Raw genomic sequence first — 22,502 nt, forward strand, 5'->3', positions numbered from 1 at the left:
TGAAGGATTGTTCCATTTAATCCTACACACGTTTCCAACCTCTTTAACAGTATTTTATGATGTAACATATCAAAAGCCAGACTGATGTCACAGCTTTCTCGAGTCAGTATCCAACCTTATATCATTTAACACTTTAAGAGCAGATTCTGTACTGTGATGAATATGGGACCTGATTGAAATTGATGGAAAAAGTCCATCAATGCTGAGTTCATCAAAAATAACTTTCGAAACAACCTTGTCTATGAAAGGGAGCTTTTTGATGGGTCTATAACTTGCGAACATGGAAGCATCCAGCGAGCACAGACTTTGCAATAGCTTTGATATAGTGCCTTGTGAAAGTATGATTGCTTGCACAGTGCTCCTTGAGATGTTTAAATCTTGGGAAATATCTTTGTATCCAAATCCGGCTTTAAACTTCTCGACAACAGTAACCTGCCTGGTGTGTTCCTTGGTCTTCATGATGCTCTCTGCACATTAAAGGTCAACTGTCATGAAATGAAACTTCTGGAGTGAGTTTGCTGCACTGAAAGTAAAGGGGCCAAATAATATTTCCCGGCCCACTTTCAGTTTTTATTTGTCAAAAAAGTATAAAGTATCCAATAAATTGAATTCCACTTCATGATTTTATCCCACTGGTTGTTGATTCTTAACCAAAAAAATAAATTTTATATCTTTGTTTGAAACTTAAAATGTGGTGAAAGGTTGAAAAGCTCAAGGGGGCCGAATACTTTCACAAATTGCTGTATTTAATCAAGACAGCTCGTTGATGGTTCGAGCTGGTGAACTTTTTTCTCTTGTTTTTTTTTTTTAGTCAACTGTATCAGATAAACTCTGACATGGTAATTTAATTTTTCCTGGGTGGCTTCACATGTAGTCTCATTTTTATCGTCTTGTTGATTTATGCTGATCATTAACCAAGTGGATTGTATTTTTCCACTTTAATAAGCGAATTCATAACATTTATCAGCTGTTAGGATTAATGGACGCGTTGTGAGCTTGTCAACCACAGCAAACAATGTGAGTATTGTTGAAGTTCTTACTGATGATTTCAGAAATGTGTTGCTGCTTAACCCTGACTAACTCTTGGTGAAATTGTCTGTAGATGTCATAGTCAATTGGGAGTTTAGTTTTTCTCCATTTAAGTTCTGTTTTCCTCCACTTTGATGTATAGGTCTTTAACATCACAGTGCTTCGCCACCACCTTTTAGGTTGGGTCAAGATTGTCCTAAATAGGAGTGACAGCATTCATTACATTTGAGATTTTCTAGGTGAGATTATTCAAAAGTTCATCAACTGTCTCAACATTCACAGTTTGTGGCACAGCTATGGGCTCCATAGACTTAGTGACAATACTCTAATTGATCCTCCTTATTTATCAATGGACATAGAGGTTGTCTAAACTGGATCCCAGCCAGCTATAGAATTTACTTCAAAGTTCTGCTACTGGTTTATAAATAACTAGTTGGGTTAGATGCTGGCTATGTGAAAAAATACTAATGGAATATGAATCCACTAGGGATGTGAGATCTACTGTACAAACTCAGGTCAGATGGAGGAGCACAGTGTTTAAAGCGAACATGTTGGAGCTGAAGCAACATTTTGCTGTTTTGCGTCACACAAATAGATTTAGCAGAAGTGAAGTCAGCTCCAAGTGTATGTTTTTAAGTCCAGGCAAAAAGCTATTCTTTTTTTCTCATGCTTATAATTGAGCATTTGGGAGTTTTTGCATTTCTCAAATGATTTCTGTATGACCTCTTTTGTGCTTTACTTAACTGTTTTTTTTCTCTTTTTTTCCAATACTTTTCGTCATGTGAAGCACATTAAGTTATCTTGTAGAAATTTGGAGACAAATGGATTTATTTGCCTTTGCATATTGGTATTACAATGAACGTACAATAATTGTCTACCATTTTTTTACATTCCAACTGAAATAGTTTGGTGCTACAAACATGTCACAGAATAATGTCTACTGAATTCCCTCCGAATAGTAGCAGAGTAAAATGGTTCATATATGCACGTAGTAAATGGAGGTTCTAAACTTTTGATTATCGGTTAATGTTACACAAAGAACCCTACAGATTTGTGAGGAAGCACTACACTGAGCGCGGAGTAGCTTTGGTTAAGACCCAAATTGGTGCCATTGTGCGGGTGTCCGCTTTCAAAAATTATGAATTCATAATTAATGAATTTTTTTGTTTTATTTCTGTCAAAGCAAGTACTCCACTGAGTTTGAATGATGTACATTTCATGATGCTCGGGACTGTTGTAGTGTTATGTTGAAGATATCTTCTGAAAGTTAAAGTGGTTCCTCCTTTAGTTCTTGCATCATTCTGCTAATGGAATGACAGATCAAAATCATGGTGGTGATCTGAGATAAAGGTTGAGGTGGAGGGAAATGTTTTGCTTTTTGTTTTCCTAGGGTCATGTGATGGCCAAGAGGGTTTTTGACACTTACTCACCCCACGAGGATGAAGCCATGATCCTCTTTCTCAACATGGTGACTCGAGGTCGCGTACTAATCTTTACCATTAAGGTAAGTTACTTGTTCTCATCTCGATCAATTGTTGTTTACGAAAAAAAATTCAAAAGTAAATTGGTCCAAGAAAAGAGCTGCTGGACAATTTAATTATGTTCTCTATTGTGATATGAAACCGCACCGCATCAGTTAGGGCTGGATGAGATAACTAAGCAAGCTTGATGTTGCATTTTTTCCTACTGCTTTTTTTTGTGCAGGATGAGGGCACATTCCATCTGAAAGATGCAGCTAAAAACTTGCTAAAAACTCTGGGAAGCCAGATGTCTCTCAATCTCAGCTGGAGGGACATGTGGACTCTAGTGGTGAAGAAAGGAGGTAATTACTTTTTAACAATGCAATCGACTATGGTGTAACTGTAAAAAAAAAAAAAGACAATGAGAACTTCTATCTAGGGTTTACTTCCGCTGATTTAAAAGAAAAATATATATATTTTTTTCCACACTTTTATATACAACCAGAGAGAGAGAGGAATAAAGGAGAAAGAAAGAAAAAAAATACAATTAATTTACATTCATGAACAGTGGGATAATACCTTTATAAATGAGAGAATAGGAAGGTTTTTCTTATCTCCAATTATCTGATCTAGTAGGTCATCTCAACCAAGTAAGTAAGCAAAGAAATTAACCTTAAAGGGAAAACAATAACAATAATCATAGTAGTCCCAAAAAAAGAAGAAAAATGATACCACCTCAAAGCACCTGACCTTTGTACAATGATTTACAAATTCGCTTCAAGTAAAACATTTTTTAGGTTTTTCTTGGTTTTCTTGGTATTGGAACTCTCGGGTGATACCCGTTATGACAAGACAAGATGCAATACTTATGAGTTTAAAAAAAATTGCACTGCATAACACGCTAAGAAAAAGGAAAGAATAATAATAATGACAACAACAAAAGCAGTAAGTGGTGGGGACCAATTAACAAAATTAAGATAAACTTGATTTCACGTTATGTAGTAACTAAGTAATGTTATGGCATATTTTGTCCAGTTTTCCCAATGTCTCTCAAACTTGTCTTGTTCTTGCCTCAAGATGAAAGTTAGCTTCTACATTTTAAAGATACCCCTCCTCGAGCCGTCACCCTTTCATGGTGGAGGGGTTTGTGTGTCCCAATGATCTTAGGAGCAAAGTTGTCTGGGGCTTCATGCCCCTGGTAGGGTCACCCATGGCAAACAGGTCCTAGGTGAGGGACCAAACAAAGTACGACTCTAAAACTCCAATTGATGACTACAAAAATTGGATCTTGGTTTCCCTTGCATGGACGCGGGTCACCAGTGCCACCCTATGGAGCCAGGCCTGGAGATGGGGCTCGAAGCTGAGCGCCCGGTGGCCGGGTCTGCACCCATGGGGCTTGGACGGGCACAGCCCGAAAGAGTAACATGGTTCCCCCTTCTCATTGGCTCACCACCTGTGAGAGGGGCCATAGGGGTCAGGTGCAATGTGAGCTGGGCGGTCTGATCCCCGGCTACAGAAACTAGCTTTAGGGACATGGAGTCACCTCTTTGGCAGAGAAGGAGCCCGAGTTGGTGCGTGAGGTTCGAGAGTTTCCGACAAATACTCGTCTCTACGCACCACTGGGGCTCTGGCACCACACCTCTTGAGAGGTGTTGGACTCTGTTCCACGGGGAGAGACACCATGCAGGTGTGGGTATCCTTATTGCCCCCCGGCTCGGGGCCTGTATGTTGGGGTTTACCCCAGTGGATGAGAGGGTAGACTCCCTCCACCTGCAGGTAGGGGGATGGGTCCTGACTGTTGTTTATGCTTATGCACCAAGCAGAAGTGCAGAGTACCCACCATTTTTGGAGTCCTTAGAGGGAGTGCTGGAGAGCGCCCCCTCTGGCGATTCCATCATTCTAGTGGGGGACTTCAATGCCCACGTGGACAATGACAGTGAGACCTGGAAGGGCGTGAATATACAATCAGAACTCGAGTCGTGTTCTGTTACTGGACTTCTGTGCTCATCACGGATTGTCCATAACAAACAGGCATAAGGGGTTTCACATGTTCACTTGGTACCAGGACACCCTGGGTCACAGTTCGATGATCGACTTTGTGGTCGTGTCATCCACTTGTAACTGCATGTCTTGGACACTCGGGTTGAGAGAGGGGCGGCGCTGTCAACTGAACACCACCTGGTGGTGAGTTGACTCTGATGGTGGGGGAAGATGCCAGTCTGACGTGGCAGGGCCAAACATATTGTGAGGGTCTGCTGGTAATGGCTGGCAGATTCACCTTCCATAAGGAATTTCAACTCCCACTTCCGAAAGAACTTTGCTTACATCCCAGAGGAGGCGGGGTACATTGAATCAGAGTGGACGATGTTCCGCACCTCCATTGCTGAGGCGGCCGACCGGAGCTGTAGCCGTAAGGTGCTTGGTTCCTCTCATGGTGGCAACCCACGAACGTGTTGGTGGACACCAACAGTGAAGGATGTTGTCAAGCTGAAGAAGAAGTCCTATCGAGCGTTTCTGGCCTGTGAGACTCCCGAGGCAGCTGATAGGTGTCGGCTGGCCAAGTGGAATGCAACTACGGTGCGCGCTGAGGCAAAAACCCGGGCATGGGAGGAGTTCGGTGAGGCCATGGAGAACGACTTCAGGACGGATTCGAGGAAATTCTGGTCCAGCGTCCGGCGTCTCAGGACGGGGAAGCAGTGCACAGTCAAAAGTGTATAGTGGGGACAGGGCGCTGCTGACCTCAACTCGGAATGTTGTGAGTCGGTGGGGAGGATACTTCGATGATCTCCTCAATTCCAACAACACGCTTTCCCATGAGGAACCTGAGTCTGGGTGCTCTGAGGTGGACTCTTCGATCTCTGAGGTTGAGGTCACTGAGATGGTTAAAAAGCTCCTTGGTGGCAGGGCCCCGGGGGTGGATGAGATTCGCCCGGAATTCCAAAAGGCTCTGGATGTTGTGGGGCTGTCCTGGTTGACACGCCTCTGCAACATAGCGTAGACATTGGGGACAGTGCCTCTGGATTGGCAGACTGGGGTGGTGGTCCCCCTTTTCAATAAGGGTGACCGGAGGGTGTGTTCCATCTATAAAGGGATCACACTCCTCAGCCTCCCTGGTAACGTCTGCTCAGGGGTACTGGAGAGGAGGGTCCGTCGGGAAGTCGATTCTTGGATTCAGGAGGAGCAATGTGGTTTTCGTCCTGGCTGTGGAACAGTGGACCAGCTCTACACCCTCACCAGGATCCTCGAGGGTGCAGGGAGTTCCCCCAACCAGTCTAGATGTGTTTTGTGGACTTGGAGAAGGCAATCGACTGTGTCCCTCGGGGAGTCCTATAGGGGGTTCTTTGAGAGTATGGGTTACCGAATCCCCTGATACGAGCCGTTTGGTCCCTGTACGACCGCTGCCTGAGTTTGGTCCGCATTGCCGGCAATAAGTCAGACTCGTTTCCGGTGAGAGTTGGACTCTGCCTACGCTGCAGTTTGTCACCGATTTTGCTCATAACTTTTATGGACAGAATTTCGAGGCGCAGCCAAGGCGTAGAGGGTGTCCCTTTTGGTGGCCTCAGCATCGCATCTCTGCTTTTTGCAGATGATGTTTTCTCTTGGCTACATCTAGCCGTGATCTCCAGTTCTCACTGAAGTGATTCGCAGCCTAGTGTGAAGTGGCTGGGATGAGAATCGGCACCTCCAAATCCAAGACTATGGTCCTCAGTTGGAAAAGGGTGGCGTGACCTCTCCAGGTCGGGGATGTGATCTTTCCCCAAGTGAAGGAGTTCAAGTATCTTGGGGTCTTGTTCATGAGTGAGGGAAGAATGGAGCGGGAGACAGACTGATCAGTGCAGCGTCTGCAGTGATGCGGACTTTGTATCAGTCCGTTGTGGTAAAGAGGGAGCGAAGTTGAAAGGCGAAGCTCTCAATTTACCACTCAATCTACGTTCATACCCTCACCTATGGGCTCGAGCTGTGGGTCGTGACTGAAAGAACAAAATCCCGGATACAAGCGGCTGAAATGAGTTTCCTCCGCAGTGTGTCCGGGCTCTCCCTGAGAGGTAGGGTGAGAATGTGGGTCATCTGAGTGGGGCTCAGTGTCAAGCTGCTGCTACTCTGCTTTGAGAGGAGCCAGGGAGAGGTGGCTGGGGCATCTAATATGGATGCCTCCTGGACGCCCTGGTGAGGTGTTCCGGGCATGTCCCTCCGGAAAGAGACTCAGAGGACGACCCAGGACACGCTGGAGAGACCTTCTCTCGGCTGGCTTGGGAACGCCTCGGGATCCCTCCGGAAGAGCTGGAAGAAGTGGCTGGGGAACGGGAAGTCTGGGTATCCCTGCTGAAGCTATTTCCCCCGCGACCCAACCCGGAAAAGCGGTAGATAATGGATGGATTTTAAAGATATCTTTAACCACTTTAATCCAATCCTCAACTGTGGGAGTATTCTTTATCAACCATTTCCTTGTAATTGCTTCTTTGCTTGTTTGTGACAAAATACTGTAGATATATTCATTTTCTGGACCCTTGACAGTGTCTCTAGGTACTCTATCTTAGACTTTGTCTTGATCCATAAAGACAGAATGTAGCTCCTTCTGACCTTGTCTGTATTTTTCCACTTGCATCCTCAAGGCAAATCATGCATCTCTGGTACTCTTTCTAGGCATTAAGTCATACTGTTGCTCGCAGATACTTCTGTCCTGATTCTAGCCTCCACTACTCTTTCCCATAACTTCACTGTGTTGCTCATCAACTTGATTCCTTTATAATTTCCACGGCTCTGAACATCGCTTTTGTTATTAAAAATGGGAATTAGTACACTTTTCCACCATTCTTCAGGCATCTTTTCGCCCACTAGTATTCTGTTAAATAAATTGGTCAAAAACTCCACACCCATCTCTCCAAATTGCTTCCATACCTCCACCGGTATGTCATCAGGACCAACTGCCTTTCCATTTTTCATCCTTTGTAGTGGCTTTCTAATTTCCCTCTTCCTAATCATTGCCACTTCCTGGTTCTTCACACTTGCCTCTTCCTTCTTTCTCATTTTCTTCATTCATCAACGTCTCGAAGTATTCTTTCCATCCACACTCCAGCGCACCAGTCAACACATTTCCATCGCTATCCTTAATCACCCAAACATGTTCCACATCCATCCCATCCCATCCCTATCCCTCTGTCTGGGCAACCTGTTGGGATCCTTTTCTCCATCTTTTGTATCCAACCTGGTTGTATGTCGTCATATGCCTCTTGTTTAGCCTTTGCCACCTCTACATTTGCCCTACGTCACATCTCAATGTACTCCTTTCGCCTCTCCTCAGTCCTCTGTGTCCAACTTCTTCATTAATCTATTTCCTTGGATGATTTCCTGTATTTTGGGGGTTCCACCACCAAGTCTCCTTTTCCCCTTCCCTACCAGAAGACACCCCAAGTACTCTCCTGCCTGCCTCTCTGAATGCCTTGGCAGTAGTATTCAAGTCTTCCGGGAGCTCTTCCTGTGCATCTAGAGCCCGAATCACCTCTTTCCGAAAGGTCACACGACATTCTTCCTTTCTCAACTTTCACCACCTGATTCTCTGCTCTACCTTTATCTTCTAAATCTTACTACCTGCGACCAGAATTATCCTACACACCACCATCCTATGCTGCCGAGCTACACTGTCAAGTACAATCATTACAAAATGGAAGAAGCTAAACATGACTGTCAATATCAATCGGAGTGGAGCCCCATGCAAGATATCACCTCATGGGGTCTCAATGATCCTTGGAAAGGTGAGGAATCAGCCGAGGACTACACGACAGGACTTGTGAGTTCCATCCCAAGAACACCATCCCTACTGTGAAGCATGGGGGTGGTAGCATTATCCCTGATGCAGTCCCACCTCCACCTTAAATTCTTCTGTCACACCTAAGGCACACCTCACCATTGTTCTGCTGCCATCATACATGTCCTGTACTGTGTTAACATACTTCTCTCCCACACCAGACTTACGCATGCAGTACCACAGTTCCTCTCTTGGTACTCTGTCATAGGCTTTCTCTAGATCCACAAAGACACAATGTAGCTCCTTCTGACCGTCTCTGTACTTTTCCACTAGTATCCTCAAGGCAAATAATGCATCTGTGGTACTCTTTCTAGGCATGAAACCATACTGTTGCTCGCAGATACTTATTTCTGTCCTGAGTCTCCACTCCTCTTTCCTGTAACTTCATTGTGTGGCTCATCAACTTTATTCTTCTATAGTTTTTACAGCTCTGAACATCCCCTTTGTTCTTAAAAATTGCAACAAGAACACTTTTCTTCCATTCTTCAGGCATCTTTTCGGCCGCTAGTATTCTGTTGAATAAGTTGGTCAAAAACTCCACAGCCATCTCTCCAAATTGCTTCCATACCTCTACCGGTATGTCATCAGGACCAACTGCCTTTCCATTTTTCATCCTTTATAGTGCCTTTCTGACTTCCCCCTTAGTAATCATTTCCACTTCCTGGTCCTTCACTCTTGCCTCTTCAACTCTTCCTTCCCTCTCATTTTCTTCATTCATCAACTTGTCAAAGTATTCTTTCCATCTATTTAACACACTACTGGCACCAGTCAACACATTTCCATCTCTATCCTTAATCACCCTAACCTGCTGCACATCCTTCCCATCTCTATCCCTCTGTCTGGCCAACCTGTAGAGATACTTTTCTCCTTCTTTCGTGTCCAACCTGGTGTACATGTCTTCATATGGCTCTTGTTTAGCCTTTGCCACCTCTACCTTTGCCCTACGTCGCATCTCGATGTACTCCTTTCACCTCTCCTCAGTCCTCTCAGTACCCCACTTCTTCTTCGCTAATCTCTTTCCTTGCATGACTCCTTGTATTTTGGGGTTCCACCCCCAAGACTCCTTCTCCCCTTTCCTACCAGAAGACACACCAAGTACTTTCCTGCCTGTCTCTCTGATTACCTAGGCTTTCCAGTCCAGTCTTCCAGGAGCTTCTACTCTCCAGAGAGCCTGTCTCACCTCTTTCCGAAAGGCCGCACAACATTCTTCCTTTCTCAGCTTCCACCACATGGTTCTCTGCCCTATCTTTGTCTTCTTAATCTTCCAACCCACCACCAGAGTCATCCTACACACCACCATCCTATGCTGTCGTGCTACACTCTCCCCTACCACTACCTTACAGTCAGTAACCTCCTTCAGGTTACATCGTCTGCACTAAGTATAATCCACCTGTGTGCTTCTACCTCCGCTCTCGTAGGTCACTCATGTTCCTGCCTCTTCTAGAAATAAGTGTTCACTTCAGCCATTGCCATCCTTTTTGCAAAGTCCACCACCATCTGTCCCTCAAAGTTCCTTTCCTTGATGACGTATTTACCCATCACTTCCTCATCGGCCCTGTTTCCATTACAATCTGCACCAATCACAACTCTCTCTCTGCTTGGGATGCTCAGAACTATTTCATCTAGTTCCTTCCAGAATTTCTCTTTCAACTCTCGGTCACATTCTATCTGTGGGGTATACCCACTAACCACATTCTACATAACACCCTCAATTTCAAATTTCAGTCTCATCACTTGATCTGATAGTCTTTTCACCTCCAAGACATTCATAGCCAGCTCTTCCTTTAAAATAATCCCTACTCCATTTCTCTTCCCATTTACTCTGTGGTAGAATAATTTAAACCCTGCTCCTAAATTTCCATTGTTTTTTTCATTTATTCTATTTTATTTTATGTTTTATTTCCCTGATTCTCTTAATTTCAATTTGAGTATCTTTTTTGTTTTTTTTTCCAGGTCTTCCAATTCTTTTTAGTTTATTCAATTTTTGTTGTTTTAACTTCTTGTGAAGTGCCAGTTTAGCAATCATCTTCCCTCTCAGGACAGCTTTACCTGCATCCCAAATCATGAGAGGGAGACTTCCCCATTGTCATTCTCTAACAGGTACAATTTGATGTCTTCTTGGAAGTCTTCTTTCATTTTTTTCTTTAAGTACATTTAAATTAAGGTTCCCGGAAAACAAGTTTTAACTGTTTTTTTTTTTTTTTATTTAAGTCCAAATAAACTGGGATATGGTCTGAAAGATACAATAACCCAATTTTACAGGACTTTACAAAACCAATATCTTTACTTTACATAAAGAAATAATTATTTCTCGAGTACGTTTTATGTGGTGGAGAATCAAAGGTATAATCTCTGGCTAGGGTTCTAGGGTTTAACTCCCTCCATACATTGGAAATGCCCATCTTTGTTGTAATCTTTTCCACTTTTTTGAATATGGTATTGTTTTGTGTCTGACTTAATCTTGATACATCCCATTTTGGAATCAATCTCAAATTAAAATCCCCAACACAAATCCTTGGGCTTTTGTAATCATCAAATCAAAGATTTGTCTGTAAAATTCCCATGATGCACCTGGGGGAGCATCAACATTTATAAAAGTAATTTCTGCCCTTTTCAACTTCCCCACAACCACCTTTTATCTTCCTTCTTTATCTATAATTTCTGACATCTTTTCAAAAATCACCCTATTCATGTAAGTGTAGCGACCCCGCATCTGTGCCCTGTTTTGTATGATTATGAATAGACCCGATTAAAGCCCTGTCTATTAAGTTTAAGATGGTCTATACCAGTTAAACGGGTCTCCTGCAATAGTAGTACATCAATACTACATTTTTCATTTTGCCTAGTATTTTGCTCCTTTTTATTGAATTAAGTACACAATCCCATCAAATGGGTCTGTCCATTGCGCCACCTACAAACTCGTTGCCTGTTCATTACAAAGCGTTTTCCCACACAGACTACACAAGAACCATCATGTTTCTAAAGAACTATTTACAAGATTTTTTTAGTTGCTCTTTGTCGTGAATGCCATAAGACCTTTGACACTACAGTTGCTTAATGTGCAAGGACTCCACGACACAACGGCAATGACCACGTCACCCCTGTCCGGCGTGATGATTTACCCTACCACGAAGTAAACGAGAAAGTTTTCCCACTGGAGAAATAGATTGTATCCTTGCTCCTTCAAAAAGATTTATCTTTTTCTGTTTTGCTAAAGAAAGCTTGGTCAGTCAGTCTGTCTACTCTACCAGTCCCTCTCCTACTGGAGGAGCTTTCTGATATCAGCTTGATGCAACTTTCAAATAGAAGATTTTTAAATGTGAAGTTGCGTCATGGAGTGTCTGGTGTCCTTTCCATTGCCGCACTGCTGATTATCATCTGCCATTTTCATTGCTGTGAGATGGCACACCGCGTTGCTACTCCTTCAGTACATACACAATGAATGGGAAAGTCAAGGGCTGCATGCGGATTCCAAGGGTAGTGTAAAAAGGCCTTTCGTCTGTTCATGTCTACAACAAAACACATTTTCTGTGTTCAGAGCACAGGTCATGGTTATAAATTCACTTTGTTGACATTTTGTTGACTGTGCTTGAGATGTGCTTATCTTTTAATTTCATTAAAATGCCAAAAACTTGGAGTAAAACACTTAACAGAATTGCGAATTACTGAAGTATATTTGTTTCTAAAATGGTTATCACACCAGTATGTTGAGCTTCTTTGAGAGAAATTGTTTTTTAATCGTATAATCTAGACAATTTTCAAATTCAAGTACAGTAAAGCCCAAGATTTCTTGATTAACTTGTCATCCTTTAGTAATATAATTAGATAAGGTTAAGGTTAGGCTACTCCTGAAAAGAAAAAGTTTGAATATTGTGCTGTGTAAATGTATGTCTTAAAGCCCAAGTGTCATCCCAAATAAACATTCTAAAATAGATATTGTAATGAAAAATACATGTAACGTTATTCACTTCAATGTCTATACGAAAAAATAAATGTGAGCAGAGAGCGCGTCATCCATGCGCAAATTTGCAAAAGTGTCATTCTACGATATCCATGTGGTCGCCATATTGGCTGCATCCTCCGTCCGTGATGTCACCCGGATATTCGCCAATGAAAACACGCAGTGCACCCTAACTATGGGAGACAAACGCGCCCCTTCTGACACGGAAGCTCTTTTCGAAAAGGAGAACACCACACAACTGAGCGAAGTTACCGGGGCAATATTACACGATTGTTTCAACCCCTCGGGACAATATTACACTATTGTTTCGAGCCATATTCAGATGATATGCGATCACGGCCCAACCCTATCCCCGTCTGATCCACTTTCGCGGCGGAAATGAGCCATCGCGGCTCATCGCAGCCGGCCGGTGTGGCCTATGACAGAGGGGAGCGGTGCTGCTTTAGGGGGTTGTTCATAGATGCCGGAGTACGCAATGAACAACACAATCGAGCCGGGGCGCTTTTTTGCGCGCACGCGGCTGAGTGAGGCATTCTCGGCTGGGTTCTTCAGAGCCGCCCCCGTCCGCAAAGCCCGACGCGCAGCCTTCGCAGAAGCCGTGACCGCCGAAGGCGGCGCCTCGGCCGGTGTGGCTGATTTTCGGCGCCATGGTGGCATATAATGGTGCCGAGCCGTGCTGCTTTTAGGGGGATGTTCATCGCCGCCGTAGTACTCGATGAACAACCGTCAACCGGGGCGCATTACTTCGCACGCGTGGCTGAGTGAGGCATTCTTGGCTGGGTTCTTCAGATTCGCCGCTATCCGTTCGTACGTGGATTTTTGTTACGTTAAATAAGTGTTCACTTCATCCATTGGCATCCTTTTTGCAAAGTCCACCACCATCTGTCCCTCAAAGTTCCTTTCCTGGATGCCGTAGTCACCCATTACTTCTTCATCGTCCCTGTTTCCTTCGCCAACATGTCCAATCACAACTCTCTCTCTGTCTGAGATGCTCATAGACCGATTACGTGGTCCACCCCAAACTATTATTTTTTTTTAGTAGCTGTACACACACCTACCTGTTATCTGGAACCCACGAAGCTCTCATCCTCTGCACCCGTGCAATCCATTTTTCACAACGAACCGGGTCTCCTGCAAACTTCTGAAGGGTAAATCCATTCTCCTGAATGTTCAAGCAATGTCCAGCAATGCAATGAGCCGGCATTTTGGCTAACATGAAGGAAGAACGAGCGACCTTTCCGGAGGTAAAACTAATGGAAACAAACGAGTCCACTTGGGGGCGCCGCTGTGCTTTACGTCACTTCCTGCTTCTTCTCGAAAACAAATCCCTTGAGAGGATTTTCATGCCGTGAGTTACAAAAAGCTTTATACGTCAAAATCATGTTTTGTGATGGAAAAAAAACGCATGGGCCCATATTGGCTGACGTTTTTTCATTAATGACATACTAAAAATCATCCATTTCATGACAGTAGCCCTTTAAGTATTAAACGGTGAGTTCAGTTTTAAAATTTCCTAATTTCTCTTCAAAAAGGTAAAATGTTGAAAGTGCACTGAAATGGAAAAAAAGTTTGCATTAAAGGAAAGCACTTCATAATGTACGATTGTCTCCTGTTTTTTTTTTTTTTTTTTGTCTGTGTGTGTGTGTGTCTCTTGACTGACAAAGTTGTACATTTATTTGAATGTTTAGGTCAAGTATATGGTGAAAAACATTCAAAATCTCCTGCTCTTTCCTACTGGGGTGATCCAGTTCTTCTTAAAACAGAAGTGCAGCTCACTGCCTTTGAAGGTAACACAAAATATTCCGTTATTGTGAGATAGCCAAATATTTTTTAATTAAAGTAGAATGCCTACAATGAATGTTAAATTTTTTTGTGTGAATTTAGTCTCTATAATCTATTGTGACTCTTTTCTCATGTATCACTATAGTTGGTCTCATGTGTCATGTAAACAGAAGAGTGCAGTTAATGCTAATTATAATAATGTTAAATGAAGAATTCAAATGTTTCCAAGTTTCATTCAACCTTGATTTTTTTTGGTTGTGATTATCCCTACAGAGGCAGAGTGCCACTGGGCCGATACAGAGTGGAATCGGCGCAGGAAGCTTTTCTGCACCAAAGTCGAAGGATATGGCAGTATCTGCAGCTGCAAAGACCCAGCACCCATTGAATTCAACCCAGAACCTGTAAGATACAGCCAGAAATGTATTTAATTTCACTCTTCTTTTATCTGTCCTGTTTGGCGGTTAGGTCAAACAGAAGGGAGAATTTGTATCGCTTTCAAGCCACTGTTTCACAGTCGAGTTTTGAAGCTGCCGCTGTGGCTTCTTTGTATTTTAATGAATATTGGAGAATCTGAGTTCAGTTGAACTATGCTAGATTTCTAGAAGGTAGTGAGACAAGAACACCGCAAAATTCAAACGACTAACTTTAAAGAAGATGAGAAGAAAAGTCCTTTTATATCTAGACCAATGACACATTAAATACGACTGTTGTATGGAGTAGTAGTTCTACACCGTGTGCGAAAAGCAGAGGACAGACAAGGGCTGCAGAAGCACGCAGGACAAGGGTCGTGAACCTGGTTGTACAGCTGAAGTGTCGTGGGAGTGGCTATGTAAATTAGAAATGTCTATAGGACAAAAGTGTGAGTGATAAGATACCCAACTAATTCACATGTTCACGACTTATTTGTGGCAATAAGTGAGTGGCCCCACACACACCTAGTGAAAACGTCCCAGAGGTGTGTACCTGCGGACACACTCAAGTGAAATGACAGGTTTTCGCATGCACAATCACTGACAGAAGTGCCCTGTAAATGCTGTGCCTACACCGTGGAGGTTGAGGACCCCAACCTAATCAATTGAGAGGCGAGATCAGTTCCAGGAGTCCACATGAGAGTGACCTAGCGGACGGGACACGTGCTGCTCCACCGGCCCTACTGATGTGCCAAGATAACCAGCAGTCTCGAGGAGTAGTTACCACTAATGTGACTTCTGGTGCTGCATGCTTTTGCTGATGGCTATATAGTCTGTTGCATACGTTGTTAGATTAAACTTCATGCAGGCGGTGAGACCTCCATCCTCTAATCGTGAACGAAATTCAATTTGATTTGCCATCTTGATGGTACGATGGTGAACAGTTCTTGCCGACAAAGGAATGTCTTTTATTCATTTGATTATCTTGTCTTTATGCAAGTTGTCAAAATGTTGATTGCCAACATCAACTACGAATGCTTTGGCATACTCCCCATCTGTGAATGGCTTTCTATTTCTCACCAGCAAAGGTATCTGAATTGCATTCAACTCGTTGGGTCCAAACACGGATTTGGTGCTGACTAAATTGGACTCTGGAAAGTACCTCTTGACATGCTTTCTTCCTGCTGTACCCCGCTGGAAATTTTGATGCCAACAGAGTAAGGCGTGTGTCGAAGTGTCTATTTATATGTGAGCGTTTCATTGTTGCAATTTTATCATTAGAATTTAGACCCACAGCAGAACCCTCTCTCTTCACAAAGGCTGTCCATTTTTGTTGAAAACTTCAGTACTCATCTTCTTTGAACGACCTTCTTCAAAAGCATTTCCGTAATTAGTTGTTCTGATCCGATCTGCTTTCGATCCTACTGCGCCTCCGCACATTGACTGCCACAGCAAACTACAGCAACCCAACGAGGACAAACTGTCTCTGCCTCATTTAGTGGACAGTATGTCGTTAAGGGGGATCTGCGAAGCATATGCAACCATCAAAAGAGCCAGGTATACCTCGCGAGCCATAGGTTCCTGACCCCTGAATTAAATGTTCATCTTTCCACCTTATCTTTTGTTGAGTAATTGGCAGAACATGGGTTTTTACCAAAGAATAACAATGATTTAAAGTACATAAAGGTAGATTTTCTTGTTATACACAGTAAAAATAAAATTCTGAAAATTACTTATTTCCATTTTCTTCCCTCTAGCTGCCCAATAATAGTGTCTTCAATGTCCCTGTTGCTGTCATTGCAGGAAACAGACCCAACTATCTCTATCGGTAAGAGCTCAGGTCGTAAAATGGGCAAGAAATTTGGTCAGCAAGCATAAGTCATAATTTGCAGTTATGGTTAAAATGCAACTGACACTAAAACATACATTTTAAAATAGGTATTGTTATCAAAAGTACATGTAATTTTTATCACTTTGATGGTATGAGTGTGAAAAAGTGAGCGGAAAGCGTTTTATTAAAGCGCAAAGTTGCGAAAGTCTCACTTGACATCCCAGTGGTGACCGTATTGCCTGAAACATCATTTGCAGATGTCACATTGGGATACTCACCATAGAAAACACGCTGTGTCACCTGATATGGCAGATGAACAAGCGAAATTTTTGGATTTTTCCTGACGCCCCTTCTGAGACTAAAGCTCTTTTTGAAGAAGAGAACATCTCAGAAGCGAGTGAAGTGACCCTGCCCATATTACCTTTTCATTTCGTTTTCATATTAGATGATATGCGGATCACTTCTAACTAATAAGACTCCCCAACAGACAGACGAGGAGGACATGGAACCCGATCAAATATTCAAAATTACTGGCCCATAATTGTTCGATTTCAAAACTCTTACAAGTCTTGTGTATGTAGCGTACTCAGGAAGACCCATGCCAATGTGACGGTCTGAGAGCTTCTCCATGCTGAAAAGTCTCTTTGTGATGAATGGACACGTTACTAACAGGGGAACTCTGGGTACGCAGCAGACGCTTACTGGGAAATCCCTCGGTCATATAGTTCCCCTTCTTCTACATAGACGGAGCTGACATATGTTATAACCTAACTCTAACCTAACCTTAAAACAAAAGTTGATAAAAAGATATACACATATATGTATGTTCGCTGTGTTCGTCTTTCTGAGACCTCCATAGCGAACATGAACACTCGGCAAGAAGTTGTCGAATGGCACATGTTGAAGCACGGATGGGGATATTTCAGACTGTCCTGAAGTTTACAAAATATACGTATGTGGATTAATCACAAGGAGACTTTTCAGCACCAGGAGCACTCAGACCGTCACAGGGGGCGAAGTAAGTACGTCAGGGGTGCCCAGACATCGGTGGCCGGTGCAGGGGAAATCTCCTTTCTCCTCCCCGGATGTGGCCACCCATTTCCCTGGCCGACCCACCTCCTCGTCGGGGTAAAACGGCAGCCCACACCGCCAGTGAATGGCGGCCCACTCGCATTGGCACATTTAGCACCCCTGAATTATGTACGTAAATTATGATGCGGGTCTTTTGTTATGTTCTGAGAGAAGGATTAGGTCGTCGGACGTGGATGGAGCATTTAATTAATACTGCTAGTCCCCCTCAACTATTATTAGGATTTTTAATCATAAACATTATGATTTTACACACCTATCTGTCATTTGGAACACACAAAACTCTTGTCCTTTGCAGCTGTGCAATCCATTTTTCATAACGAATTGGGCCTTTTGTGTGAAGAGTGAATCCATCTTCCTGACTGTTCGAGTAAAATCCAGCAATACAACGAGCTGGCATTTTGGCTAACACGCAGAAAAAACAGGAATTTCTCACCGGTACAATAGGTATAAACACTCGACCCCATGACTGCAAAAAACGTCACTTCCTGCTTCTTCATCAACTCAAAACAGTTGAAAGAATTTTCATGGTGGGAGATAAAAAAATTTGGACATGCAGTGTTTTTGTTTTTAAATGGTTAACAACATACAAAATTATGTTTTGGGTGTCAGTGGCACTTTAAGGAAGTGCAGTTTTGTCATCAAATGCAAATGGCCTCATGCATATGTATTTGAATACAGCTAGTTGCCATCTGTTTTCAGGATGCTCAGGTCGCTTCTTTCAGCTCATGGTGTTAACACACAAATGGTCACAGTCTTCATTGATGGATATTATGAGGTACTGTATCTCACTTCTCTGGTCCTTTCTTTCCGCTTGGAAAAAAAAAAAAACTTCTGAAGGATTTGCACGGAATGTTTATCAAGTTTCATTCACTAACAAATAAAACTAAATACAATTTTCTTACTGAAATTTGGATTTTATGGGGAAAATGTTTATTTTTCTGTGAAATAATTTATATGTGCTTTGCAATTGGCCGTCGGCCAGTTCAATGTGTACCCCACCTCCCGCCCAAAGATGGGCTCCAGCATGCCCTAGAACGTAGTGACGATAAGCGGTACAGAAAATGGATGGCTGTATAATTTCAGAGACATTTTGAAATATTTACTTGAATTAGACATGTTCTTCATCATTAATTAACCAGTGAACCTGGTCATATGTTTTTGCCACAAAACTTCCCAAATGTTGAAGCTCTATAGTGGATCTAAAAATTGTACACACCCCTGTTCAAATGGTACGTATTTGTGATTAAAAAAAAAAAAAAAGACCAAGATAAAACATTTTTAAAAACATCAATTTGACCTATAAATATTACAACTCGTGAAAAATGATATATTTTCAAGAGGCTGTGTAAAAATAAACTGAATAAGGTTGCACAAGGGTGCACGGCTGTCCCACTGATAACTGAGGGATGTTGCTGTGTTCTGAATTCAATCACATTCAAACTCATGTTAAATGGGAGACAGCTCAGACCTGTTACTGAGTAATGGGCACGGCTGTTCTTTTGAATCATACAAGTGCTTTCCTCATTTAGTGCATGTTTCATCCCTGAGGTTCACTCAAAAGGTTGACCAAAGGACTGTGTTACTACACTTTGTAATTTAAGAAAGGTGCGGTTATTTAAAAAAAAAAAAAAACTACATACAGTGATGAAAATAAGTATTTGAACACCCTGGTACAGTGAAGAAAATAAGTATTTGAACACCCTGCTATATTGCAAGTTCTCCCACTTTGAAATCATTGAGGGATCTAAAATTTTCATCATAGGTGCATATCCACTGTGAGAGAGATAATCTAAAAAGAAAAATCCAGAAATCACAATTTAAGATTTTTTTTTAATGAAGTAATTCGGCATGGCTTCAACAAAATCCTCCCATGCCTGAATTATTGCCTCAACAACCACCAAAGTTGCATTCCGGTTGACTAACCGGTACCCATCAACTGTGACAGGTGTTTCACAGGTCAGAACGGCCTAACAGGGCTCTTCAGCTTGACTGCACCCCTTACCGCTGGTGTCGGGTTCTGCAATTCCTGCCACAGGTCCGGTAGGCAGCCTCTATAATAGAATCCATTCGCGTTCAGTATTCCCCACCGCCTCTGAGAAGTAAGTGAAGTTCTGTCACAGGTGGGAGTTGAAACTCCTTCACATAGCGGATTCTATCAGACGATCCCAGCAGACTCTCACAATGCATTTTGGCCTGCGTGGTCGGACTGGTGGCGTCTTCCCCTACCAACGGAGCCAACTCACCACCAGGTAGTGATCAGTTGACAACGTCGTCCCTCTCTTCACCTAAGTGTCCAAGACATGCGGCTGCAAGTCCCTGGGAATGCTTCAGGATCGGAAGACCTGCATCAAGAGGAACTCTGGGCTTCCTTGCTAATGGTACTACTCCCCCCCATGGATGGATGGATGGGATTGCAGATTGCGGCCATGACATGCACCGAATAACTTATGGCCACAGTTCAAGTCAGCCTTCTTAGCAATGGAGGCGTGAAACATGGTCCACTCTGACTCACTGTTCCCCGCACCCACCAACACTTGGAAGTTCTGCTGGAGGTGGGACTTGAAACAACTCCTGATGGGAATCTGCCAGACATTCCCAGTTAAGCTTCACAATACATATGGGCCTGCCAAGTCGGACCGGCATCTTACCCCATGGTTGGAGCCAACTCACCACCAGGTGGTGATCAGTTGACAGCGATCCCCCCCACCTCTCTTCATCATGTCCAAAACGTGGCTGCAACTCCAACGACCCAACCACAAAATCGATCATTGAACTGCAACCTAGGGTGCCCCCGTGCCATGTGCAAATGTGGACACCCTCATGCTTGAATGTTTAGGGTTAGGAAACTTATACTTTCCATTTTTTTTTTTCTTGCACACAATGCATATCTGTGTGCAGAGACCAAATGAGCTGTGTGCGATTGCTCACGCGCACATTTTAGAGGGAACATTTGTTGATTTTTTTTTTTTTTTTTTTTTTGTGCCATTGCGATCAACCAAAACTGCCTGGGGATCGACCGCGATCGTCACATTGAGCACCTCTGCTCTTGGGACAAGGAATGTCTCTTCTATGTCATGGAAGGAGCCAGAGTTAGTGTTTGAGCCTGAGAAATCAGACTAGATATTATAGTCTTGCTCACTTGCACACACGGCTTGGGCTCTGGTACCAGTCCTCTTGATGGGGTTGGCCTCTCCTTAGTTGGTCCCCAATGACTTGAAGGAGACTGGGGAACGGAAGGGCGTGATTGGAAGGAAGACGCCCACCCTCGATCAGAACCTGAGTCATGTTGTGTTATTGGACTTCTGTGCTTGTCACTGAGTGTCCATAAAAAACCAAAACCCTAGAGAGAGTTTTGATTGGTGCAGATTGCGAGCAAGAGTATGGTTTCATGCCTAGAAAGAGTTCCCACGGATGCATTATTTGCCTTGAGGATGTTAATTGAAAAGTACAGAGAATGTCAGAAGGAGCTACATTCCGTCTTTGTGGATCTAGCGAAAGCCTATGACAAAGTACCAAGAGAGGAACTGTGGTACTGCATGCGTAAGTCTGGTGTGGCACCGAAATATGTTAGAATAGTACAGGACGTATGACAAAAAGTGGAGGCCCTGTAGCTCAGTGGTTAGAGCACTGGTTTGATAAACCAGGGGTTGTGGGTTCGTATCCCACTGGGGCCTCCACTCCCTGAGAAGGGTTGCGTCAGGAAGGGCATCCGGCGTAAAAATTGTGCCAAACATATGTGCGTTCATCTGAGATGACACGCTGTGGCGACCCCGAAAGGGACAAGCCGAAAGAAACTTAGTACAGGACGTATGAGGGCAGCAGAACAGTGGTGAGGTGTGCCATAGGAATAACAGAAGAATCTGAGGTGAAGGTGGTATTTCGTCAGGGATCAGCTCTTATCCCCTTCCTGTTCACTGTGGTAATGGATAGGCTGACAGATGAGGTTAGAATGGAATCCCCTTGGACCATGATGTTCGCAGGTGATATTTTGATATGCAGTGAAAGCAGGGAGCAGGTGGAGGAACAATTCAAAAGATGGAGGCATGCATTAGAAAGGACAGGAATGTAGATTAGCCAAAGTAAAACAGAATATATGTGCGTGGAGGAGAGGGGTGGAGGGGGAAGATTGAGGCTACAGGGAGAAGAGATAACGAGGGTGGAAGACTTCAAATACTTGGGGCCAGCAATCCAGAGCAATGGTGAGTGTGGTAAGGAAGTGAAGAAACTGATACAAGCGGGATGGATCAGTTAGCGGAAGATGTCTGGTATGTTATGGGACAGAAGAATCTCTGCTAGGATGAAGGGCAAACAAACAGTGGTAAGGCCAGCCACGATGTAATATTAGACGGTGACACTGAAGAAACAACAGGAAGCAGTCCTGGCAGTGGCGGAAACGAAGATGTTGAGGTTCTTGCTCGGAGTGAGCAGGTTGGATAGGATTAGAAATTAGCTAATTAGAGGGACATCCAAAGTTGGATGTTTTGGAGACAAGGTTCAAGAGAGCAGACTTTGATTGTTTGGACAGGTCCAAACCCGTGAGAGTGAGCATATTAGTCGAAGGTTCCTGAGGATGGATCTGCCAGCCAAAAGATAGAGAGGAAGACCAAAAATAAAGTTGATGCATAAAGATGCATGCTTATTTAACTGTCTCTGTGAACTCAGTGTCTAATCGTGATGGATCTTTCAGAAACTCTTCCAGCCACTTTCTCCCACCATTTTCTCAACTTGATGTCTTTGGAAAAGCTATGAATGCTTACCTCATTTTCCTCTGTTCTGATTAGAAATTGCTTCCCAAAGATGCACAGTGTGGCATTTTTAACTCTTCTTGCTGAAGATAAGTTGTCAAGTGGCTTAGTTTAATTTTTTTTGCAGCAACAGCTGTTCCACGTCATCATTTCCAGAATTATTTGCGCACACTTAAAGTACTAATCCCGAGGACATGTATTTTGTCTATCATACAAATGTAGCTAAAATTTCTGAAAAAATATTACAAAAATTCTCAACACAACAGAAATGAAATAAATTAGTGTCAAAGTCAGTCTCGAGATTTTGTTAGAAGTTCCTGTGCTCTCCGGAATGTGATGTCAAGTCACGACAACATTTAGCCAGAGAATGAAAAAGCTTGAAACGA

The 22,502-nt window shown here is 43.2% G+C and overlaps 1 protein-coding gene across 7 annotated transcripts in view; it reads left to right on the forward strand.

Moving 5' to 3' along the window:
- pomgnt1 (protein O-linked mannose N-acetylglucosaminyltransferase 1 (beta 1,2-)) overlaps positions 1-22,502 on the forward strand; it is a 170,302-nt gene that overhangs the window by 51,246 nt on the left and 96,554 nt on the right. For all 7 annotated transcript variants that reach the window (XM_061825104.1, XM_061825101.1, XM_061825105.1 and 4 more), the window contains 6 exons: positions 2,420-2,533; positions 2,734-2,851; positions 13,945-14,043; positions 14,312-14,439; positions 16,206-16,276; positions 18,071-18,146. In XM_061825104.1, the coding sequence (XP_061681088.1) occupies positions 2,420-2,533; positions 2,734-2,851; positions 13,945-14,043; positions 14,312-14,439; positions 16,206-16,276; positions 18,071-18,146 (606 nt within the window). The remainder of the gene's footprint in view (positions 1-2,419; positions 2,534-2,733; positions 2,852-13,944; positions 14,044-14,311; positions 14,440-16,205; positions 16,277-18,070; positions 18,147-22,502) is intronic.

This window comes from Syngnathoides biaculeatus, chromosome 7, assembly GCF_019802595.1.
Source record: "Syngnathoides biaculeatus isolate LvHL_M chromosome 7, ASM1980259v1, whole genome shotgun sequence".
Taxonomy (NCBI): domain Eukaryota; kingdom Metazoa; phylum Chordata; class Actinopteri; order Syngnathiformes; family Syngnathidae; genus Syngnathoides; species Syngnathoides biaculeatus.